The 27,161-nt window shown below is 31.7% G+C and overlaps 2 protein-coding genes across 3 annotated transcripts in view; both read right to left on the reverse strand.

Moving 5' to 3' along the window:
- LOC108905724 (neutral ceramidase) overlaps nt 1-27,161 on the reverse strand; it is a 79,336-nt gene that overhangs the window by 43,743 nt on the left and 8,432 nt on the right. For both annotated transcript variants that reach the window (XM_018708723.2, XM_023455643.1), the window contains exons 2-4: nt 7,365-7,502; nt 7,137-7,280; nt 2,697-2,873 (exon numbers count right to left, since the gene is read on the reverse strand). In XM_018708723.2, coding sequence (XP_018564239.1) covers nt 2,697-2,873; nt 7,137-7,280; nt 7,365-7,493 — 450 coding nt within the window. In that variant the 5' untranslated portion in view covers nt 7,494-7,502. The remainder of the gene's footprint in view (nt 1-2,696; nt 2,874-7,136; nt 7,281-7,364; nt 7,503-27,161) is intronic.
- LOC111692006 lies at nt 17,291-18,193 on the reverse strand. The gene is made up of 2 exons (XM_023455639.1): nt 18,047-18,193; nt 17,291-17,983 (listed from the first exon to the last, which is right to left on the reverse strand). The coding sequence occupies exons 1-2, from the start codon at nt 18,191-18,193 to the stop codon at nt 17,291-17,293; spliced, it is 840 nt and encodes a 279-aa protein (XP_023311407.1).

Raw genomic sequence — 27,161 nt, forward strand, 5'->3', positions numbered from 1 at the left:
TCAAATACTAACCTGGCGAGCTTTGCCGTCAATTAGAGAGCGCTTCCAAAAAACAAGTAAACAACAGTGACGCGTACAGAGATAAAATGTGGTAAATATGTGGAATTTAGGAAACAAATTGGATTTATAATAAATTACATTTAAAATAAATAGTTTATGAGAATAAAGGAATTTTTGTAGGAACAAGGGTGACAGACTTGAACTGATCCTCTCATCCTTTCATAACGTATAAAGAAATTAATCAATTTGTAAAACCCTTAAAAGCGTACTTCATTGGTTCCCTTGACAGGCAATGATTTATTACTTTGCATCGAATATGATCCTACTATAGTCCCATCAACTTATGCAGATAAGTTACACATATTAGTTAGAGATGTATTAGCAATATATGAGAATTTTGGCTACTTAAAAGGAACAGGTTCCATAGGGCCTAAAAAAACACACAAAAATCATGGATCAACAAAGAACTAATACATTCGATCAGAGTATCACCATATCACTGAAATCAAGAAAAAGATAATTACGTCAGACAGAACCATTATTCAATGATTCCTGTATTTTAATCAAAAGACTTTCATCAAACGAATAAAATAAAAATTTATTAGATACATAATTTGTATTGTATCGACGTATTAAGGCGAGACCTGGGCACTGTTAAAAACTGGGAAGTACGTGACACACTATAGAGTTCTTTTTCAATAATCTACAGTCTCACAACTTCTACTACTCATGCTGCTAAGATAAACAATGTATCCAAAGAATGCCAAACTAATAATACCAAAAAAATTTCATGCAAGCAAAATCGGGTAGAAAAAAATAGTGGAAAACTTAAGGTAGGATAGGATAACTCAAATACCGAAGACAAGAGTTGGAACAGTGCATCACAAGACCGAGATGATTGGAGAAAGAAGATCAAAGAGGCCAACGACCAACACAGAAGACGTAGAAGATGTATAAGATTTGACCATCAGAGATAGTTTGTTTTCATGAATATCATAGTACTTCAGGAAGACTTTTCAACCATCGATCAAACTTTCCGTCTAACATACATATACAGGATAATAGTTACTTATAACTAGTTATTTGATAGGATAGGATAGGATAGGATAGGATAGGATAGGATAGGATAGGATAGGATAGGATAGGATAGGATAGGATAGGATAGGATAGGATAGGATAAGGTAGGATAGGAAGAGGGTGTATGACGTCTTGCGAAATCTTAAGTTGATAACTGAAAGTTAACAATAAGAGATCAGACGTAATTGGATGATTTTAGAGACAATAGTGAATGGAAATAAAATCAAAGTTATTTTACTCTATTGCAACCATTAAGTAATAGAATATACAGAAGATAATGGCGAGACCAAGCACGAATTGAAATATTTTGAAAAACGTCAAAAGTTTTGGATTGAATGTAAATTTGGATAAAACAAAATATGCTTAGGTAAATGTGACTTCAATTGAAAAACTCGATGTCGAAAATTTTTATAAAAGCATATTACTTCTAGATGATTATCAAATAGTTATTAAAGCGTCCTTTCTCAGTATGAATCCTGGACCGCGAATAAAAATATGGTAAAAAGTTTCAATATTATCATATGGTTGGAGGAAAATTTTCAGATAAACTTTTAACGATTCAGAGACTAAAATGTAGAAGAAAAAATCAAACGTAGCAGGTAAATATAATAACGCAACTATTACTCATTATAATAAACGCGAAGAGCAAGATGGTTAGGATGTGTTTATAGAATGTTTCAAGGAAGACACTTGAGGCAAGCATTATCGGGTGGCGAAGGCGAAAAGATAAAAGAATATCAAAAAAATATTCTGAGATCTCGGATGATTAGGAGACTTGAAGGCATGAGCCTTTAAAGCTTGCAGCCAAGAAGCTCAATGTCCTTTTAAATCTCTGCATTAAAACTTTTCCCATATGTCCCAAACCTCTCATATGTCCCGCGAACACGTGTAAAGCATAAATTTTCCATGGCCGTTAAATCCTGTAGTCGGTTTGAATTTATGGATCTGTTTTTATGCCTACAGAATGGTTGTTTAGCATTTGCATAGCGAGGAATGTACAACATTTGCATACAGTTCTTCAGTCCATTTATCTGAAGGAAAAATACATCAGGGATTCTATAAGTTTTCTGTATACAGGATGTATGCTAAATAATAGGCTAAATTTCTCGTCTAGATTCTTTATCGGAAATTGAAGTAATCATTTTTCCATAAATACTTATTTAATACCAAAATGTAAGACGCTGAAGTTAAAAAATATGCCCAGTTTTAGTCATATTTCGAGAACCGTTATAGAAACTGAAATTATAACTTTAATACAGACGTAAGACATTTTTTTCCTAATAGTTGAACATTTTTTAGAATATTCTATAAATTATGAGAACATTTCCGAGAATATTGCAACCATATACAGAATTTCTGAAAATTTAGGAACTTTGAGAACAAGATAAATCAAGTCAAAATAAGTCACAACCATGACTTTAACATAAGTGTAGAACTTTAGTTTTTTTCCTATAACAGTGGTAACACAAACAGAACAAAAATATCGAAACAGTTGTTTAACTTATTTCCCCATAATTTTATATAGTTTTTACAAAGTTGCACCCGCCGTCAGTATCCTCCTTTACGTGTTGGTATATCCTTAGGAAATAGTGTATATTAGATAAAATAATATAAGTTACCTTTGTGATACCGCTGACTAGGGCGTCGAAGGTTTGCTGAACGAACCCGAGGACGGAGATGTCCAACATGACGTCCATCAAGAAACCACCAGGTGCTCCGTGGGTGTGAGTTCCACTTATAATTACGTTGTTTTCGTTATACGTGTCGTCATAAAGTTCGGCTAGGTTTTTAAGTACCTAAAAGAATAACAATGATTAGAACTGTTTCAATAAATATGCACTTAATTGTGGTCCATTATAAAATGTGTTCAAAATGGGGTCCCTATACCTCAATCTCAAACTCAATATATCTTTCGACACACTCCTTACACATCCTCTTACTTCTTTATGAATCTCTGATACCTTTTTTTAATTTAACACACTGTATCTCAAAAATGACAGTTGCAAGGGCGAATGTTTACACAACATTCTTAAACTTGGAAAAGTAAATTTATTTTTGATAAGTTGTGTAGGTATAATTTTATATTTAACCATACATAACTTGATGATAATTGATAATAATAATTTATACCAAAACAGTAAAAGCTGTCTAAGAATATTAAAAGACCACTCGTGTTTTTATCATTGGACCTATCATTGTATAGAAATTGTAGAAAACAATTTTAACTTTGCAAATATTCGAGATATTCGGTAGTATCATGTTAGATGTTAGGATAGTATGTAGATTCTAACAGTATAAACTTTCAATGTGTAAGAAATGTTCAATCGCGACCGCTGGGCGCAGGGGTGGTTCGACTGGAGTGATTTTTGTGTCACTTGCGTCTTTCTGTATCAAATTGAAGCGGCAAATATATGGAATTCAAAGGGAAAAAAGGGAAATTTCTAACTGCTTTGGTAGGGTTTGCGGTTGGTGTGGCTGTAGCGTTTTCGGTTATTAACATTTTATCGTTTTCGGGTTACAAGGCGATTCTTAATTTTCGGTAAAACTGACGATTGTCATTTGTCAGTGTATAAATACATGAATAAATTCATTTATATATCAGTGATGTGGTGTTCATTTTATCCATGATAACGACATTCTGTATATTTTTTTCATAGTGACACATATAAACCGATGGATTGAGCAGACTTAATTTTTTCACATTGAATGCTATTACATTCATATACCTTGCAACACAATTGTGTTTCAATATTATCATTCATTCAGAATATATCTTTATTAGAGATATTTTTTATAAACTTCACGCTGCATATCATAAATTGGAGACTTAAGGAGCAAAAATGTTTAATATAAATATACAGGGTGATTCACAACTTATCCAAAAAAATTTGGGAATAAATTTGGCATGAGAAGTGCAGTCAATATCGTAAAAAAATTGTAAAATCCTTATTGTTTCCGAGAAAAAAATTATTGAAGTTGTAGTACATTCAACCATTACACAGCTGGACAACTGTAGTCTCTAACGTCATTCGCAATACGCGTGAAGAGTCACGTGGCCTCAGCGACTCCGAATATTGAAATCCGATTTTACAATCGTCGTTGCGATAGTGTTTACCTGTTATCTGTGGTGTTTACAATAGTTTTTTAGTAGTTAGTGTCAAAAATGGTTTGCGTGTATAGCAACTCGGAGTTGATGGATATCCTTTTAATTTATGGTGAAGCAAGGCAGCAATTTTGAATAGTTGTAACATCGGATATGTCAAATTATTTTATTATTTAAAAACACACATTTTATTAATTAATAATAACAATAACGGCAAAAGCAGTTGAATTTGCTGATATAAAATAGGTGCAATAAAATTCTATTTATTTGTTTCCTTGCGAAAGTTTGTGCCGTGCAAGAGTGTATTTTTAAATAATTTTCGAATTGCACTTTTTAATTTTTTCTTTACAAAAATGTATTTGAAAGAGTCCCTTCTACATCCATTTTTTTATATCTGAATCACCATGTTTATTCTTTTTGGTCAGGAAAATCGTTCTTTCATCGTTCACATGTTGTATTGAAATTATTTAGAAAACTAGCAAATATGTGGTATAATATAAATAGTTTTATATTTTTATTTTACTTCGATATTTTGAAAAGAAAAAAATTTGTTAATATTTGGTTCTTCCTTGTATTTCTAAAACGCAACATATGATAGATATTTGCAACCAACAAATCCATACAGTTTTTGATATCTACACATTTTATTTTTCCGAACATACTTACCTCTGAAATTTCGTTTACATTTTTTTAAATGTGGATATCTTGGGAAAGTATCTGCAGGTAAATTTCCTCTACTTATATATGAATGGGATGTTTTGCTTTAGAAAATATCTCGAGGGAACATTTTCTGAAGTTACATAAGAACGATGCTTAAAGACGGTGATTGTACTGTTTTATATTAAAATATTCAGATTTTTTATGCGTAGCTACTTCCAAACGATTAATATGAACTTGATTTAAACATCTTTTTATTAAAATTAGTTTTATTATACACTTTCGTGATAAATTCTGGGATATGATTTTAAATTTTACGATACTTTGGCATACTCTTACGTTACAATTATTTTATTCTTCGAAATTTATTCGTTTTATTGAGTTATGGGGGAAAATGTACATTCTGAAGAGCAGTTGAGATCGATTGATCATATTTTGCCCGCAACATATTGTAATGTTGCACAATTTCAGACTCGGACGGTGGGTGTTACGAAACATATTTTTACTACTTTGATTGGGAGTATTATTGAGGAGAAAGTTTATTATGTAAGATCTTTATAAAAAGAATGTATGCCACTGTCGACCTTGATATACAACACGCGATAAATAATAATTGTCTGCTTTGACTGTTTGAAGTAAAGTATGTGAAATATTAATTTCATTATAATATTTGATTAACTTGGTATACGGGGTATATGATATTCTAAAACACGGTGTCAAGATTGAAGCAGAAAATAGAAATTGCCATTTTAAGGGATAATATCCCTTTGAACAGTCCCCAAAATGCCTAAAAAAAAATTTACGCTGTGATGAAGTTACATTGTCAAAAGCTTTTTGATTATTATATTGCCGCCGGGATAATTTCTCTAAATTATATATGCAAGTCAAATCTCACAATGTATCAAATGTACAGTGTGTTTCATTAAACAAAGAAGTTAATGGGAGATTCTGGAGCTCAGAGTGGGGCGATTGAGTCAAGCCTACCTTAATCAAATGTTATACTTTTTCAACTTGCAAGCGTTAAAGCCTAAAAAAATTAGTCAATTTTTCCATTATTCAAGAAATATTCAACCAATCTTGGTTTGCAGACTTTCGTCGTCAGTGATTGAACAATATACGGACTGGTTGCCACGTCATCGGTTTAGACTCCTTGTCATTTCGAAAGACATATCTGACATGATATAGAATTCAAAAATACCTAGTAGAATTCTGACAGAGAGAATATTTTGGCTGAGGCTACACAGATGCAACAAAAATCCAGAAAAATCAAGACAATATCAATCAAGACGGAGACCTACAACTATTGGGAATTTAGAAATTACTCGTAAGTAAGGGTCAACCGCCATGGAACAGTGTACATAGCGAATATAAATACAGTAATGTCTTTTGTGGTGTCTATTTCAAAAAAATATTTAGTTTGTTTCATTGATGGATAACTGGTCGAGTACATTTGGCTTAAGCCTTTTATTCTTTCAATCAATAAAATAGTTTATAGAGAAGATAGGTTGATCCCAGGCTGCTAATAGAGACATTCATTTAAGCCTTTAAGATCTGATTGTATATGATGATCCCTTGTTTCTCGGCCTGATGGCGGTGAAACTCATCTTTAACGTACCTATTCACGTAAATTACCTTGCAGTAAACACTATATTCTAGTGTGCAACTCCAAAGTGTACATTGGACAAACATGGAGTCAAAGGAACGTAGGTACCACCTAAAGCAGTAGTTACGGAATACAGGCCAGATATAGGAAAAGGTTGTGACCAAGGATCTACAAAGAAGCATGACAGAAGAACCAATCTGAAAATCAAGGACTGGAGCGTCAGAAACCACTGACTTCAAGCTAATCACCAGAACGACATAGACTAGAGGCTTTAATCTTCAGTTTCATAGTTTCTTCTGAAGAAGAGAAAAAGGATAAACCGACGATGTGGCAACTAATCCAAAGATTGTCAGCCGTTGACGCTGAAATCCTGCAAACCAAATTATGAAACAAAAAATGGTCTTTATTTCCACGATTTTGTGTTGAAATTGATAAAACATGAAACTTTAAACAACGATTTGATATAATGACCTCAAAATGACTATTTTTTAAATTCCTAACTTAGTTGTTCTCTAAATATTGCCATAGTTTGACGTTTTAAAGTCCTGTGGATAAAAAAGCAACATTTGTGTGTCCCATTCTTAATGAGACGACTTCATATTTTTTACAATGTTCATTGTTTGAAATTTCTAAAAAATATAAGCATGAAAGGTAGTCTTATAGTTTTAACTCATGGCTTTAACCGTTACAACTTACCTCTTTTCGTACACCAAGACCCATCATGGCGGCGTCTACCGAGACAAAGGCCGCCCTTTTGGAGCCGTCGTCGATGATATACGCCCTGGAAAACTGCCTCAAGTGTAAGCCGCATCCCTTTTGGCCTGATTTCGCGTATCCCATCTAGAAAACGGTCATTAGGTTAATTTTTTTTCCATAACTCCCTGTATTAAAAAAAATTGTATAACTGAAAGTAAGTGTACTTACAAATACGATTTCTGCTGTAGGTCCAGTGCAGTCTGCTCTACCGACGCCAACTTTATACGCTGCTTCTGAGGCATGTAAGAGCAGCATAAACGCTAACGCCCAAAATGGCAACATTTTCAGAGTACCCATTTTTCAAACCTGATCAACAGAAATAATCATTATTGTACAATATTGTGAGGTGTATAGTAACAAAAATGTTATATATTACTTTTTATGTAAATATAAAATCGACAACAATTACGTTTAACATTAGTAGTCGGATATCTGGCCAAATGAAAACAAATTTTTTTAATGTCGATGTTTCATCTCTTTATATAGATACCATATCTCTATCTTCTGGAATCTCAATAAAAACAAAAATGTTACAAATGTTATGCAGAACAGACAAAAAATGTTCATATAAAAACTGATATTAATGTTTAAACATTTATAGTCAATTCATTAAAATATAATATATGAGACAAATTAACAACAAAGGATTGGACAATATTTTAGTTGGTCTAGTTACTGATGTGAAGGTGATCCTCTAATATTATACCTGACTTGTTCATACTCTATCTTCCTATGAGTTTTTTCATTACCAATGTTATGTCTTGTTTACATTATTGATAACGCCGAAAACCTACTTCTGATGTAAATAACAAACATATATTTTTATTACCTTATTTTAAAGAAAACTTTTATTAATTCCATAATATTAATTTTAATTAAGTATTCAAAGTTTTACTTTATATCGATTTGTCCCTTTTTGAATTATTTCATTATAAATATATCAGTGTTTTTATTTATAAACATCTTTATATTTTCCGTATAATATTTGTCGCTTTTGAGACATTAAAAAAATTTCGTATTTTCCCGTTGGTTCATAAATCCTGCCATACAATTAATTATGCGCGTACTAATTTGAGAACTAATTATACATATAATAATTTTAACATGTATTTTTTGTTTTTACTTTATAATGGAGGCTGAAGATCCGAATTCTCTAAATTCTCGGAACTTTCTAAATTTAAATTTCAGTTATACGTTTTATTACTCAGCTAAAGGTATGAGTTCCTACATTATAAGAATAACATCTACCATTACGGCAAGCAATAAACAGCTTTTTACTGTTCATATTTACAAGTCGCAGGCTAATTTACATATTGACGATAAATACTGCGTGGCTTAAAAATACAGTAATTGTAATTGTGAATTTTCTCATCTTGAACAAACACAACCATGAAACCATTACCTTCTACATCATTCATGGTCAAATGGATCAAATTCATCGGGCCTTCTATTTTTCTTTGAGATACAATTAGGACTCAAATGCACTAAACGTATTTCAAAAATACTTAAGTAATATCTAAATTCTGAGGTTTTTAGTGGCTCTCACACTGTTTAACCTAAGAAACATTTACTTGGGAAGGTGTTTTAGGTACTTTTTAAAATCTTCAACAAGTTATATCTCAAAAACTAAGTGATGAAGACATTAGCTTCATACGCATTTTCCTTCTTTACAATAACCTAAGGAGAAAATACTCCCTGTATTTTCCATCTGTTAATTTTACCTCTAAATTTCTGGATTTATCTCTAAGTTTCTACTATTTTACCTCTAAATTCTTCTGTTTTACCTCTAAATTCATTTCTATTTCACCTCTAAATTCTTCTATTTTACTTTCTAAATTCTTCTATTTTACCTCTAAAATCTTCTATTTTACCTCTAAATTTTCTATTTTACCTCTAAATTCTTCTATTTTACCTCTAAATTACTGGATTTATTTTATTACCTAATTCTAATTACCTACTTGTTATTTAACATTCAGTTTCGCGAATATCTGCTTGAAATATAATTATTCACATTCGTATTCGCGGACATCGGAAATTTCACATACAGAACAATTCTACATAATTTACTATTTCAGTACTATCAGAGATTTATCAATTCTCAAATCAAAAGCTGTGCCCTGTTTTAATCCGCTAGACTGACTTCAATCATTCATCTCTAGTTTGGTAGTCCCTACGTTAACAGTTTGTTGAACGTCAGCTGTCCCAATTGTATATTTTCATTTAATAGATAAGCAGTTCTTACTCTCCGACCTAGATGGCAGTGCCAAGAACGGTCAATAATAGCTATTCGCTTAGATTAATCGGAAGGAAATGCTCATGCAAATATCTGTTGCCAAGTTGAAGGAATATAGTGGCAGTGCTACATTTGGTGGTAAATAAAAATGAACCTGCCTAGTTTCAGCAATTTTTAGCTCTACGCAAAGTTACAAGCAAAGTCACGTATTTATTAGCGCATACTTGTTACTGCACTACTCTTCTAGATATAGTAAATTTACAATTAATTATATTTAAGAAAAATATATCGGTTGTTTCTGCAGCAAATGGAGATTGATTTGAAGCTACAAGAGATATTTGACCAACTGATTCGTGACTTTAGACACGCTGAAATTATGTGACAACATGAAGGGATAGTTTTAAGACAGTTTGAGACTGGCTGCTAAGGGACAAAGCAGCCGGAGCACAGGAAGCTGATGCTGTCGTATTGAAACAATTTAGAAAAGTACCGTGAAAAAAACTTGGTTGCTCAGCAACTAATAACAGTTCCTCTCGAACAATTTTCGCTTACAGGACCCTCGCGTCTTTTCCTTCGTTGCTCATCAATCCCATCAATGTAATCTTTGTGAAAGCGTTCTACGCAAATGTGTAAACACACGGTGTTTTATTAAAAAGAAACTATAGGCCTGTATTTCTGTAACAGAAGATTCATAAATTTATTTAGAGAGTACACAATTTTCACATGACCATCCCGTATGTACACAGAAACAAAACTCAATTTCGGAAAATTCCAATTTAACCAATAATAAACATGTTTATTTCCACAAGAATTACAAAACAACGCTAAATTAAATATACCTTTTGTATATTTCTGTTTGCTTAATTCCATTAGTAGATACTCGTAATTAATCAATCCATGTAGCTACAAGAAAATCATTGTTTTGCAATTAAAAAGTAAGTTTCATGTGAAAGTTAAAATAAGCGGATACTACGTATTTCGCAGTTGTTTTCATTAAAACTTAGCAAAAGTATTAAATGTCTGGCGCTGTTGTCGCTTTCAGTACAACTTTGTAAAATCTTACAATCGTTTGATAAATACTTAAAAGAAAATATAAAACTTTTATATGAGGTAGTTTATATTTTCCTCAAGTATTTCTAGATTCGATTCGAAATGAGGTCTCCATTTCTTTTTCAAGTTGTATGGTACAGACATTTTGCATATGATATTTGGTATTCGGTTTACAGGGTAAATATTCCTCCTATTATTATTTAAAATATTTTTGTTGAATTGAGGCATTCAAGTATCTCTCCTTTGTCCTTTCCGAGATATTAGGTATTTGAAAAGTGAATTTAAAAATGTAAACTTTTTTATTTTTATTTATAAATTCCTCTTAGTAAATCATATAGTAATCATGATTAACCGATCAAAATGGAAGGCAACATTATATTTTTTTAACTAAATTTTTATCAGTTTTACAGAATTTCTGCCATTTTAAATTGCCTTAGAAACTTACCATATTTTATATTTTTGTGAAAAATTTATTTACAAGCTGTACACATAGACAAGGTTCCATCACTGACCGAACAGATATTTTAAGTACGTTTTTAAGGACATTCTCTAAATTCTGTGTGCTAATATATATGTTATGTATGTGTCCCAAATTGAATTAGTAACATATATTTAGCCATACGTAGATTCTTCCTGATTGTAAAATGAACGAAATATTTTTTAGTTTGCCAAATTGTTACTGGGATAACCTGTATTTTTAAATGAGAAGGGGGACAAACTCAGGTTTTCTAAATCCACCCAAATGTATACATATTTACTAGGTTCATTGATGCATATTTTGTTAATACCTATCTTGACATTATTCTCCCCTGAAAACGATTTAACCCTTGTTACTCCATGTTTGCCAAGACTGACACGTACAACATTTTTCATGCGTAAAAAGATTTACACACACAACACACAGCGTAAATAAAGATTAACGTTTTCGTCTCTTCTATATTCAAATTCCTTCTTATTTACTTTCACCTATTTCGAAGATGTATTAGTCGGCAATATTTTCATTTACATGATATATCACAGAAAAGAGAAAATCTTAATGATATATCATTATGTCCAAATTAAGACAGACTATAAAACTTGAAAATAAGTAATTCGACATTTGGAAACTAAGCAAATAAATTGAGTTCTGTTTTATTTATCCCACTAAACACTGAAAAAAATTAGCCCAAAAAGTGTTACCGTTATTTTCTTTCATATTTGGAAATTATATTGCACTCAAATGACCAAAGATACATACCAAATAAAAAGTCTGTGTCTAAAACAGTTTTAGAGTAATATTCAAACATATTGTTTCGTGGTACCACATTAAGCTGGTTTTATCACAATAGGTGATGACTTTTGCACATATTTAGATAGTTGATCTAGATCGTCCGATTTTGATCCCAGAAATGTATGATTGAACAATGTGTAACGCAGTGACTGTCTATGTGCGGCTGTATATACAAATTTAAAATTATTACCAGCATTAATTCTTAATTACGTAACCTACCACAATGACTATAAAAAACAGATTTTTCAGAATCACTTTAAATGTTGTAGTCCAGTCGAGTTAGACAAAAAAAGGGCTTAACCGGGAAAAAATTAGGGACCACAATTTTATTGTTCTAACCTTTAGGTGGGGTCAATAGTAGTGTAAATTCAGAATCGCGACTGAATTCCACCGCCATCAGCAGCCATCTTGAATTTAAGGAAAAATCGTTTTTGCTCAATATCTCGGCCATTTTCAACTTTACAGCAAAAATGGTAAGGACTTAAGTTGTTGAAAATGCGATTTCCTACAACTTCTTTAGTTACAAATTTTATCGTGCGATCGATATTTTTCAAGTTAAGGGGGAAAATAGTGACAAGGTATAATTATTGAATTATCTCGTTTGTTATTGACTTTACGACATAAATGTACATAAACAAAGTTGGAAAGAATTATATTTTCTACAATTTTGATCTCTTTGATTTTTTCGCTACTACCAACATTTAAGGTTAAGTAATGTAATAAAGGAAGTTGTAGGAAATCGCATTTGCAACAACTAAAGTCCTTACCATTTTTGTTGTAAAGTTGAAAATGGCCGAGATATTGAGCAAAAACGATTTTTCCTTAAATTCAAGATGGCGGCTGATGCAGGGGTGGAATTCAGTCGCGATTCTGAATTTACACTTCTATTGACCCCCCCCCCTAAAGGTTAAAATAATAAAATTGTGGTCCCTAATTTTTTCCCGATTAAATGACATCCCGACTGGGCTATTGGAACAATTAGAATTTTACCAACATAGCAACAGCTACAATCATTGCAATAGTCAATAGTGCATTAACAATTTTATTGAATTATGTATATCTGTGATTCGGTAGAAGCAGTACAATAGTAAAATTATGGTAGAAAGATAAGGCGTAGGTACTATTATTGCAGTTGCCAAATGATATACAGGTCTGGCCAGGTAATTCTTTCGCATAGACTAAGTAAATTACACGCATCTCCCCTATCAACTTCGGGTGGAAGGACATGACATATATCATCGAGGCTGCGACTCGGACTCTCGTAATTGGTTGGCTGTGGGAGCGCACGTGTCCCGTTGCATTGTTTGTGAACCGACCGAATACCTAAAGCGCTTTGCTGCTTGTTTAGTTTTATTTTTATTATTATTCCAATCAAACCTTTGGTAATAGGTAGACGGAATATTACAAAATAAAAATGGTGTAGTGTCGAACAAAAAATTAATATTATTAAATGTTATTGTCGTGCAGAACAGATTAGGGTATTGTGAAGCTCAAACAAGTGTTTGAACACCTTATTAGTTAATAATAAGCTTTTATTTAATAAGCATTTGAAAATAATTCATTATTTTGCTTAAGAAGTATCACTCATTTTATTTTAGAATACCGTTTTAGTTTTTACTAAAGGTTATAAATAATTTGTAATAAAGTTGGAATGCTTTAGTATGGTCTCAAAACCTCTTATCATTCTTGTGAAAAAATATCGTACAAATAGGGTAATTACGTATGGCAACACTGCTGTCAATTCCAGGCCGTGGCTTATACTCTTTATGCCATCGCAATAAATCAAAATAGTTATTTTTGTATCTAGTGCGCGAAATGCTACTTTGGTGATCGAGAATTGAATTTTTTAACGAGGCGAAGCCGAGTTAAAAAATTATTCGAGACCACCAAAGTAGTTCGCGCACGAGATGCAAACAATATTTTTTTCTACAAACGTCAAAATCTATCTCTTAAAAATATTATAAATAAGTAAAATGCCTAATTTATTATAGAAAATAGTGTTGAGCTGGCTTAAAATGTCTTTCCTAATCAAATTTTCACTGTTACTATGGAAACAAAGTGGCTGTTGTTGACAGCAATAATAACGATTAATGTTAATATTGTAAATAATAACTAAAGTTATTGTAAAATTCTATCATTATTTTAAAAGTATTTAATTGTTATTCATTTAAAAATAAATAATAATTTGGAGTTTTGCTTCATTTTTTCAAAGATTGAAATACAAAACTCTTATTAATTTACATGCAGCGTGCGAAATACTTCGCACCCTAGTGCACGAAGTATTTCGCGCACGGTGTCATGGTAACGTAAGAATCCGAAAAAAAGTGTCACTTCGCATATTGTTGTCAATGCGCAAACCTTGTCATTTTTTGACGTAGAAAAACGTTATTATTGTCCAGTATTCTATCTTCCGTATGTACGTATTTTTGACGTACGTTGTTCCCAAATTCCTAATGCAAGACAGAGACAATAAACCAATAGTGGTTTACACACCACTTATGGTGTTTTTTATTCCCTTGTATCGATGACATAAATGATATGGGGGCGGAGTCAGAATTATTAGGGGAGACTGGTGAAATATTTATATAATTTACTAACTTTGTATCGGAAATAAAAATATGGCCAGACCTGTATTTATTGTTCGACAGTCGTGAAGAAAATAAATAGTTTAGCGTGTTTTTATATTTATATAAAAATGTATCTACGAACCAGATCAAATTTCTTCTCTCTTCCTTTTTATGGCAATTGAAAATTCATCTTCAGTGCATATCGATAGATTCGCATCACTCAGTACTTTGAAATATACACAGAGAACACTTTCACCACAACGAACGAATTGATTAAAATGACCCGCTTACCGAGAGGACATAGACGTTACTAGAGAGGGCGGGGTCGTTAAGTCTAAGTTAAGGTTAAGGTCACTTAGTTCAATTAAGTGCAATTTGCCTATAAGTACGTATAGCCATCACTATTCAACTTAATTCGTAGGATATAAGATTGGGATATTTGTACAAGACATTTTTAAAAGAGATAAAATAATTTTCTTCTAAATAACTTTAATATGCAATGATATTAATAGTTTAAATATTTATGGAAATTAATTAGTTGGTGATAGTTCTATTCACCAAACAGACGAGCATTATCCAAATCCAAGAACACGTAATGTTTTTAAAGAAATCTAATTTACTCGTGACAGTAAAACGAACAATATATTATTTATCTTTTATCTAAAAGATGTATTTAGATATTAATCTAAATATCATTTTTACATATAAGATAAATGTTTCATCTAAGATAACATGAAACAAAAGATTTGGACTTGTGAACTTCGTTCTTTATAGACAAAACAATAGCCTTTTTCAGCTTTATCAACATTTAATTTTTGCATACTTAATTTAAGGAAATTTTTAATATCGTTTTAAACAATCATAAGCACTTGTCAATAGAGATTAATTATATTATTATTAACAAAGATTAATTAAAAAGTATGAAAATATATTTTTTTCATTTTATAATAGCAATTTAGTTTGTTGAATACGACTAACGAATTAACTGTCATTAAATATTTGCATTTTTCGCTAACCTGCGATTTAAACTTATGGGGATATGTGAAAACATTAGTGAAATGAGCACGATTAAGTAACTTGAAGCTCTTACACATTCCGATTTTTTAACTGATAAGGGTGCCTAATTAGATGACCGCAGGATGATCCATATAGTTACAATCTACCATTTAGTATTAAAAAAGTAATAGGTACGAGATAAAAGTGTAAAATGAAATCACATTCAGTATGAAATATACAGGCTGTCTACTATAAGAGGGCCACTCCTATGTATCTCGCTTAATATACGACGCACGTCAAAACCCTTTATGCTCGTAGAAACAAATTTGAGATCCATGGCCAACTTTGTGAGATATTATAAAAAAAACCGTAAAAGTGCCGAAAGTTTAGGGTCTTCTAACTTTCTTATTTTAAAAGATAGAGAAAACTTATTTTAATAAAATTTCATGGCAATATTTATATTTTTCACCTGGTATAAACAGATTTTGGAACTATCGTATGTAAATTGCTGCATCCCCTACACGGGCAAAAAAAAATTGTCATCGAAGTAGGCAATGGCCACAAAATAATTGCTTGTTTTTCCTCTTTGATGCGATATACTACATGTCGCCTTTATCTTTTATATTTATTAAATTTTTTATAATTTTGATATAAAAAAAAATATAAAAATTTTCGTAGGTTATGTCAATGTAGAAATTGTTTTAAACACGCCAAATATAAAAAAATAATAAATATAACTACTTGCAGAATTAAAGCTTTCCTCTTCCTCAAATGACATACATTTTTTATTTTATAACACCTTCAAAATTATAGTTTTTCAAATAACAATAAACTGTATCAGTTTTCAAGCCAAAAGTTACGTATAAACTATGACAATAAACCGTTTGCCAAATGATGACATTACTGGGGTCAAAGGGGTAACACATTTGTTTTTACAGTTTGCAAGATTTAGCGTAAGCTACTTCTCTGTGAAAGAACAGTTGAAGGCTTAATTCTCTCTAATGCAAAAACCAATACTATAATAAAGTAATAAGAAAATCTGTATTTTGCTTAAAAGAAGTACATTATATTTATTAATTCTTCTTTATTATGTTTAACACAAATTTTTACATTAACATAAGTAACACGAAAATTTTTATATTTTTTTATATCAAAATTATAAAAAATGTGATAAATATAAAAGATAAAGGCAACATGTAGTATATCGCATGAAAGAGGAAAGAACAAGCAATTATTTTGTGGATATAACCTACTTCGATAACAATTTTTTTTGGCTCGCGTAGAGGGCGCTGCAATTTACAGACGATAGTTCCAAAATCTGTTTATACCAGGTGAAAGATATCAATTTTGCCATGACATTTTCTTAAAATAAGTTTGCTCTATCTCTTAAAATAAAAAAGTTATACGACCCTAAACTTTCGGTACTTTTCCGGTTTTTTTATGATTACTCACAAAGTTGGCCATGGATCTCAAATTTGTTTTACGAGCATAAAGGCCTCAAAAAATGGAACAAAAAACATATAAAGATTTTTGACGTGCGTCGTATATTAAGCGAGATACATAGGAGTGGCCATCTTATAGTAGACAGCCTGTATATATTCAATATGTATGTATTCGAAACCAGAGATAAATTTTCTAAAATTTATTCTAAAAGGTCAAAGGAAGAACAGAAGCTAATATTTCAATTTCTTTTTTATCCTTTTTATTCCATATTCAACCACCCTTAGGGCTTGATAATAGTATATTATTTAACGAGCGTATAATGTAGGCTATATTACACGAGCCGTAGGCGAGTGTAATATAGCCATTATACGCGAGGCAAATACTATACTTTATCTACGACTACTCACTCATCATATTGTTTAAAAATAATAATAATTTGTAGATTGGGAAACATTTATTTAAAATTAGAAATTTTTATAATGAATTATTTAAAATTAGCGTATGATTAGATTGTTGTAACTAGGGCAACTAAAGTTTATTTATTTATAAAATTAATTGTAAGGTTATGACAATTATTAAAATGTATGGTTGGAGGTGTTTTCGTAGTATTAATATTTACATCACTGGTCTTATTGGTAATGGCAAAATTATCAATAGTAAAATTGCTGACACCATCAGCATATGTAGATGGACATGAATTTGCATTCGAAATACTGATAGAATTTGGATTGATTTGGTGCAAAATTTTATTGGCGGCATCCATTTTATTTTTTTTAGAGTCAGCAATATAACCTTCAGCCACAGAGGCTGACTTCCATCCCCCATGGCGTTTAAGGGCAGTCATATTGGCCCCTCCATCAGCATACAAAGTGGCAGAAGATCGTCGAAGGCAATGTCCTGTGTATTTTACTGGATCCGGTAGTTTCAAAAATTCTGCTATTTCTTTACCCATTCTTCCAAATTTATTTATACCAATAACTTGTTTTGTGCATTTCCCATTTTGAAAATTTAGGAAGAAAGAACTTGATACATCCGATGGTCTGAGCTCTGAATATTTTTTGACGATATTATAAAAATCTCCGGTAACAGTAAAATTTCTGGGAACTTTTGTCTTCGTAATTGGAACCGATATGTTTATGCAACCTTCAAAAAATTGCAGATTCTTTGTTTTCATTTCATATAACTCATTTGAGCGGCAAGCTCCCATCACTCCCATTATTAATGCAACCTATAAGTACAAAAAGCAAAAAACCTTAGTATTATTTAGTTAAATTCTAACTTATATTTTTACCTTCGTGGCTAGGTATTTAGTATCCGGTGCTTCAGTTATAAATTTGTATATTTCATCTCCAGTAAATGCCTTTGATTTCTTGGGTTGGTAGCCTTCTGACTGCCTTTTTAATAAAGCTCGAACTTTTGCGTAAGATTCTATATTCATATTATGTTTAAGGTTAAGTGTGCTCTTAAGCATCGAATAATGGCTCCACAATGTAGACGATTTATATTTTTTTGTCAATTCCTTGAAATATACCAACAAAGTATCTTCGGAAAACGAATTTGTGCCAATTTTTAGTCGCCAGTCCATAAAGCTGTTATATACAATTGTGTAATTTTTTCGTGATTTCTCTGGAAGTAATTCCAATGATGCTAATTTCGCGGCTTCACGAATTTCAGGAGGGGTGCATCGAATTTCATTTTCATTGTCAGAATTCATGGTTAAACACAATTTACATTAACAACTAAAAACTGCAAAATTACTGCAAAAGTCAAAAATGTTTTATTTTGCGAAGTGTTGTCAAATCAATTACATTAGTTACCATAGTAAAAACAATTCAAGCAAGCTCGATTCTATTTTGTAGCGCGGTCAGAAGCTATAAGGGATACGTATAAAAATTCATATTCCACACCTGTGGAATATGAAACTCATATTCCACGGGTGTGTAATATGAGTTACATTATGTACTTACTATCACAATTATAATGCGTCTATTATTAAATAGTCGTAGATAATAGTATATTATTCAACGAGCGTATAATGATGGGTATTATTCACGAGATGAAGTTTACGGCCACGAGCCGCAGGCGAGTGGCCTAAATCACCGAGTGAATAATACCCATTATACGGGAGTAGAATACTATACTTTATCCACGACTACTAAATATTTTTGTTGAATTTTTTTTGAAATGTTTCGAAAAACATGGTATGTTAAGAAACAGATATACGACTCCCACGAATGAAGTCGCTGATGGCTCAGTGTAGATGCTCTTTCCCTTCCAACCGCGGGTCCCGAGTTCGAATTCGGTCTAGGAAAATTCACTTTTTTAATTTTTTTTTATATGTACAGCACTGAATTGAAAATATTTAGTGGTTTACACGATAAAATTTTAAAAACGGATTGTTTGTAGCAGAACAATATAATATTATAGCTAAATTAAGGAAGCATCTGACAGTAGTGATTAATGACTCATTAATCACTGCCGTGATTAATGGGTATTATTAAGGTCGAGCAAACAGACGTATAATGGGTACATTATACAATAGTCGTGGATAAAAGCGTTTAAGCTCTTGTAAGTTTTTATATTTCTCTTCAGATATGGGTAGAAGATCTAAAAGACGGCAATTATTAATAAAAATAGTATGATTGTTTACTATGTTTAAATTATCCAAATATTTACTAGAAATGTTGTTCACGTGGTACAACATTTCTAGTTCGTCCAATATGGATATTTCCCGTTTTTTCAAAGTATGTATATATTTGAACCCATTTATTTTTATGATTATGCTACATTTTTACACAGGAAACTTACTGAATATCAAATTTGAACTATTGTCTAACAGATGGCACCACTAACTCAATTTGGACTAATTTGTGACATTTCCCCTTTTTCCTCTGTGCTCTTCATATGTAAAGTTTTATCTGGTACATATCAGGGTTTACCAGCAAATATATAGGATAGTTCATGCCTCAACAATTTATCATACTGTCCGTTGTCAACAGTAGACGTTGAACGGTCATTTTCCCTACACAAGTTAATATTAAGTGATAAACGTCGCGGTTTCACTAAAGAAAACTTTGAAAAGCACGTAGTAATGTGTTTTAACTCCTTCCACTATACCACGGAAGCCTTATCTCAACACTAAGGTTTATCAGGTAAGTGGTGTTATTTAAATTTATATAGGTATTTTATCCTCTACTCAGCCTTGCTCTTTGGCAATAGTACTATGTTGCGACATATTTTTTGTAAACATATTAATATTTTCACTCATAATCTGACTACGGTCCTGTTAAACTCCGCGCCGCACTAAGTCTAGTAAAACACATACATATAAACAGTGGAAAGATGAATAGAAAAAAATTGCTATATCATTGTTGCCCTTCAATTTGTTAAAAAAATTGACATAGACGTAGCCATGTACAAAAATATTTCCGTATAATTCCACAAAAAATGTATTACATTTATTAATGTAAAGTTATATAATATTATCCCATTACTGCTTTTTGAAGTAGAAGGTGAATATATTTTAATTTTCACTCAACTTTCCAATCCGTACCACGAAACTGTCTTCAACCGCAGAGCAAATCGCAACCAAAGTACCGCGGCCGGGCACAAGCTCCAGGTACTCACAGGACATCTCAAAAACAGTGCTAAGCAAGCCTAGAAGGCAGTGACATAAACATGGGATTGTCGTGACGAGGGAGGTGTCCGAACATCCTGTTTGTCTCTTTGTAGGAGACAAGAACCTCCAGAACCCCAGTACACCAGGAGCTTGGTAAAAATGCTGGTTCCCCCCATTTGAGAGGTAACATGGCGCCCAACGTGGGGCTCCAAAACGCCAAGGGAATATGATGTAAGATGCTTTTACTCCTTTATTATATTAGATTAGTTCTATCATATGCGCAGATGCATTAAGGATAGTTATCGTTACCAGTCCTGGTTGTGTATTGAACAGAACAATTTAAAATAAATGTATCTGCAATCATTTCTAACAATGTCTTCTAAATTCGTTTGTATATTATTTCGCGATCGTCCTATTTGCTTCCTATACTTATGCGTGTTGCTTTTGTATAATTAATATAATAATTGTTTTAATAAAGTTTGTATGTGTGATAAATGAGTTGCAGCCTTTTTTTCAGTGACCCAACACAATTTCTAGAAAATTTGTAAATAATAGATAGAAATTTTTGTAGAAAATCCATGAAACTTTGATTTAAGAGTAATTAGGTATTATATAATAATATATCCTATAATTTTAATTAGCCGTATTTTCTATATAAATTATTATTTTCTGTACAAATAATTACAGCACTACAATTGTGTAACTTTTTAATATATTTTTTTATGGTCTTAAATTAGGAAGACTTTAAAAACGTGTTTCCAAATTCGCTATATAATATTGGTAACTGTTGATCAATTCAGAGTCACTCATGCTGATCATGCCCAATTGGGACACGAATTTGCTTATTTCAGTTCAAAATACGTTTTTAGCATGTCTATGTAATTTAACAAAATTTATTTTAAGGTCAAAATTTTTATATATTTTTTAAAGTTTAATTTAATTGAGTTTTCTGCAATATGCGTAAAAGAAACAAGAACAAATTGAATGTATCAGTCATTTCGTAAAAGTACACGTAATTTTCACAACCCATTAACATTTATCTTTTGTGTATTAGACAAAATAGGTAATTTGGAAACAATCACCTTTGCAAAGCTCCTACAATTTGCACGCACCTCTTTCTCTGTATTACAGTAACTAAGCTACCAATAGCGATATGTCGAATTTAGGACACGATATATGCTCAATGACACATATGTTTTTTGTCTTCATAAAAAACCTAGGTACGTACTTAAGGTCGACCCACGCAAATTTATAAGATACGACGTTCCCACTGCGAAATGTAATTTTCTTACACATCGACAACTTAATGTGATCGCGATCATTCATCATTCTGTTTACTTTATTTACGTATTAAGTATATGAAACTGAGGGAGGAAAAAAGAACACAAATGTATCGAGTAACACGTTAGTGGCAAGAGAAACGCAATATTATTACATATATCGGAATAGCCTTGCTACTCTAAAGTTTGAAAAAAGTAAAAAGTATTTTGTTTTTATTTTGTTAACTCCATTAATCATTCAAAACATTAATGATATAACTAAGTAACATATTTTCCATTAGCCACTTAGAAGGATTGAAATACCAAATGGAACAAGTAATTTTGTTTTTAGTATGTAGATCACAGAAATACAAATACCTATGACACGTATTAGAAAACTCAATATAAACAGAACTAATAATCTCAAAGTTGTTTTTTTTTGTTAATCGTTTTCTGTAATGAAATCATGAACAAACAAGAGATACCGCACCAATAGAAAAACACAAATTACATATATATCAAAGATTTAATCGAAACATTAAACTGGATCATATAAAAAAAGCGAGATTTGTAGCAGCATTACAAAAAGGGATAGTGCCCTACTGAAGTTGAAAGTTAATTGCAAAAACCCGTTTAAACCTTTAACACACTTGCTGTCCACGTCATTAAGTACTCATTTGATGTAATAAAATGGTTCAAAGCAGAATTGGACAATATGAACAAATTGACTAGAACATAGGAGTACCTAAGAAAATAAACGTCCCAACTCATGTGGGAAAGAATAGCATTAAATAGAAAGAAAAAATGAAGAAGAATAGATGAACAAAGAACAAACATGCAAGTTCCTCGGAAAAGGAAAATATCCATAAAAAACATTCTAAAAGATTATACAATTAGAAGTGATAAATGCAGAAAATGTCACTTGTTTTCCAAAACAATACCTTGAAGACGACATTATTGTTGCAATACAAGAAATAATAATGCAAAAAATGTCACTTGTCTTACGGAACAATCGATCATCAGGATGCAGGCTATTAGAAAGTGTTGAGTAAACACTGTTCAAAATTATAAATCGAGTAATAACCTTAAAACGCCAATTAATAAGGACATACAACCAAGTTATATGCATACGCCACAAACAATATAAGAAAATGAAAATTTGAAATTATACTAGATCTCACACAGACAAAACTGTTATGCACAACATACCTGCTGTATCGTTTTGGGATAGAAGAGAAAATATTGCTTGCCTAATAGATATTCATCTGCCTAAAATGTAATAAAAAAGTACTCAGAAAAGAACTGGCTATATCAAGAACTAGCAACAGAAGTGGAAACACAATTATTTCAACCAAAGGCATCACTCCACATTCATTCAACAAACACCTAATGCAATTCAATCTGAAACAAAATGTTCATGTTCTAGTTAGTACATAGAGAGACACTTGTATATTCTCAAAAATAAACTTTTGATGAATTTGGTATTAGCCTTTTTGTCAGAAAGACTCACACTCAAGAGACTCGTACAAAAAACAAATCATAAAATTAAAACTAAAAAACTACTTTCACAGGTGTGTGTACCTGTATCATATAGTGTACCTGTATCGTATAGTGCACCTACTGGAAACTTTTGCATTATGTTTGTGTTTGTGTGACTGAGATGAAATGTGAAATTTTATCTTGAATTTAATCTTGGTATTAAAATATAAATTTGAGAAAGTATTTCACAACAATCCACTTTATTATCAAGAACTTTATACAAGAAAATATGTAATTAAAAAACAGACCCGGCGATATTCCAGAAAGTTGCTCTGTTCCTGTAATATATTATTTTAATTTTTTTGGATCTGCTCCAATATATTTATGCCACTATGATAAAAGATTTACACATAAATATTTACGTATAAGTACCTTATAAACTCCAGCATTTTTCTGACTTCTCTTGTCTTTATGTTAATAGGTTCAGCAAAACTTAATTTTTGCCACAGTATATGCCTAAATCTCTAAAAAAATCTCTTCTAAAAATTGTATTTTAACATTGTAATAGATTGTCATTTATATAATAAATGAATGTTATTTTATCGCTTTTTCTTTTATATTTGTTTGTATTGATTCATCAATTAATTTTGTAACACCATACAATCCTGCTAGTAAAAATATTTTTCAGAACAATAGGTGTATTAGAGATTTGTTTATTGAAAAAATACCACCTTAGAATTATCGTATGTCTCCCAAAACAGTTGTGTACTACGTCATTTTTTAATGAAGAAATTCCTAACCTATATAAAAGATAGTAAGCCAGGCATTCGTGACAATGAAAAACCAATAGTCGTCAAAAATATAACTTTACAGGAAACTAAGCATAACACTTAATTAGTCCCACTTAATTTCGCCAGCCTATTTTTCATTAAGGAGATGTTAACACAAAAAATCAGAAACACTGTAGATTTGTTGTTATATCATTGTTGATAAACAACAAAAAGAGAAGTGGCTCCAAATTACTGCCTTGAGGAACACCTGCAGTAAATTTTGTGCTCAATTAATTAATTGCCATTATACTAATAGTATACTTTTCTTGCCTATCAGTTAGATACTATTTAAATAAATTTAATACATGTATATTGAATCCAAGGTGGTCTAACTTTTCTAGAAATATTTTTCTGATCAATCCGAACCAAAGCTCTGCTTATAAAACATATATTTGCCCATGATTATTAAAAACAAACAAATTAGGCAGCATAAATTATATTGGTATGGAGAAATGAAGAAATTATAATCGAGTAAAAATCGCTTGTACGAACGAAAGGTCAAGTCGGCGGCTGCCGGCTTGCCTACCCTTCTAGTTACATTTTAAAAGCAACTGAGAAGTTACTTTTTAATGTCAATCCAAAGAAGTATTCTTAATAAGCTTTTAAATTCAGCGTGGCATTTTAATATGCATTTAAAACAATTCGGTGTAGTGGCGCTCCCATTGAGTTGAGTACAAGCCATTTTAAATGAAAGTGCATTAGAATTCAGACAGCGTTTACAAACAAAAACATTATTTTTTTCTATTTTGTTCAGATTCGAGGTTAAGCTGTTGCCTCACGTTGAATACAAACATTACCGTAGCATTCAACTTTATACAGGGTGTTAAAAGTTTGACAACCTTAATTTTAACAGACGATAGAATACATTAAAATAAACTCCAACCTGATGTACAAAAGTTCGATTAATTAAGGAATATACTACGTGCATAGAATACCATAGAATACAATGTTTATCACTTTTTTGAACTTCCTTATGCTTAATTCTATAAAATAATTAGCGTTGAAATAAATTTAAAATTCGATAAAATTCATATCGAGCAATGTGACAAAGGCGCGGCAAACAACACGAGGTACTAAGCTGTCCAGCATTACGCAATTCAGTTGGGATCTGGAATTGGACCGTGTCTGAGTGTTTTTTGCGTACCACTATTTCCTTTTCTTGGGGTGTTTTCCAAGAAACATTCCTAAATGTTTCATAATAATGTTTGTTTAAATTTTTTCCGTAGAACAAGTCTGCCGCATGCCCACGTAGCATGAACCAGCTGTGTAGTGTTAGGTTAAGCGCTATTGTCACGTTGTGATGAAATTCCGCAATATTAATACTCGCTGTATTTTGAAAACTATTAATCTTACGCCCCTGTAATATACAACTTTTTTGTTCATTTATGATTACTCTATTTCATGCTGAAATCATGGCAGTTAAACTTCTTACACCCTGTATACATTTGATGTTCGGAACAAAGTCCGACTCTGGTTTACCGCTCTCCTTCCCAGTTTCTTTCATTTACCTCCCTTCAAAATATTCCTGTGTGGAAATAAAAGGGCAGCTGCTAGTTGCTTGTAAAGTGTATTTAAATACAACATAGGCTTTTAGAAGATTACAAAATTACCCACTCGAAACAGAACGTTCGCGCAACTTAAGTTTTTAATATTTTATTAGAGTTAAAAGGGTACTGCATTAAATTCCTTGAGGGAAAGAAACTGCCGCATACACGTTTTCAACTTTTCTATGAAAATAATATAATTAGACAATATGCAATGTAGGTACATCAAATACCTCAATGACAAATTTGGAACCAGGACTTTTTGAAGTGCTTACAATTTGCCAAATTCCTTAAGATCCATATTTTTATAAATTGCCTTGTACATTTACTACACTGAGAGAACTATTATCTAATATCAAACTAATCTGTAAGTTCAGGAATAATTCGTTTAAATTTGTTGTATTGTTTATTTTAATATTAATGTGCCTTCATCAGTTACCAGCAAACTCATTAAACTAGGAAACGAACCTATTTAACTTTAATAACTAGTTAGTTTGATTTGAACGAGATTTAATTTACCTAAAATAATGTTTGCAACAGAGAGCACATTACCCACAAACTACTGAAACAAGCTCTTTCTAGTAGACTAACGTTGCTTTGACAACTGTGCCTATTTTTCAATTTCCACAATACGCAAGAGTGGTTTATTAAAAATGCCCATATTAAAATTTAACATCATTTCCAATTAATATTTGGGCTAAAGCTTCGAACAATCTTTTAATGAAAATGATTTGCTAATTCTTTTACAAAAATATTGAAATACTTGAATGTCTTGGCAGCAGGATAGGACATGGTGGTACTCTGCCAAGCCCTTCTCGTTCTCCAAACTTAAATCCTTGAGTCTTTGATTTTTGAGGATAAAAAAAAATATAAATGATAAGGAAGTCGATGATATTGAAAAACTATCAGTTCCAATTGAAACTGCATCCCAGTCTATTAATTCTTTTTTTTATTAATTTTTGCGTCCTATGGTTAAGTTACCCTAAAAATTTTTTCAAATTTAAGAACATTCTGTGATATACAACTTTTTTGTTCATTTATGATTACTCATGCTGAAGTAATGGTAGTCAAACTTCTTACATAATGTATAATTATTATTCTCTTTCTTACCACCATCTAATATCAAGATATCATTAAATTCTCTTCACTCGGTACTTATATGCTCGCAAAACACTTTCACCGCAACGATCACCTTGTGGCGTATTAAGTCAAACTAACCGTATATTCTTGCCAGAATGCACAAGGGAAAAAAACTGAATGTGTCTTTCATAATACCTGTTGATTTAATTACATATCTTGCAACTTTATCGCGTTAAATGCCTACTCACTTAGAGAATGACAAAGACCTTTCGGAAATTGTGATCATATTAAAGCGATTATTAGGATTAGTGATGTCTTGTCGTTAAAATAGTGAACCCGTTAAAGAACATTCGGAAATTGGTCAAATTTTGATCAGATGTTCTGATCCCTTCTACTCCAAACCATAGTAGGACAGGTCCGGTCTGGCTCATCCGGGGGGCGTCAGGAAATCGGGGCCTATTTGGTTTTGTCTGTTATTAGGGTGCATATCGACTCTCCCAAGGAAAATTGTCGTATCTCAAATTTGGTTATATTGAGATAATTGCATTTGAATAGTAGAGAAAATAATAATGTTCGTTATTTATTTTATTACAAG

The sequence above is a fragment of the Anoplophora glabripennis genome, unplaced genomic scaffold (assembly GCF_000390285.2).
Source record: "Anoplophora glabripennis isolate ALB-LARVAE unplaced genomic scaffold, Agla_2.0 scaffold31, whole genome shotgun sequence".
Lineage (NCBI taxonomy): Eukaryota > Metazoa > Arthropoda > Insecta > Coleoptera > Cerambycidae > Anoplophora > Anoplophora glabripennis.

Excerpts from the sequence above, each read along its gene's own strand:
- LOC111692006 (XM_023455639.1), bottom strand. The coding sequence starts at position 18,193 with ATGAATATAGAATCTTACGCAAAAGTTCGAGCTTTATTAAAAAGGCAG. Across the intron at positions 17,984-18,046 it reads CTAAATACCTAGCCACGAAG|GTTGCATTAATAATGGGAGT; the intron begins GTAAAAATATAA and ends TTGTACTTATAG.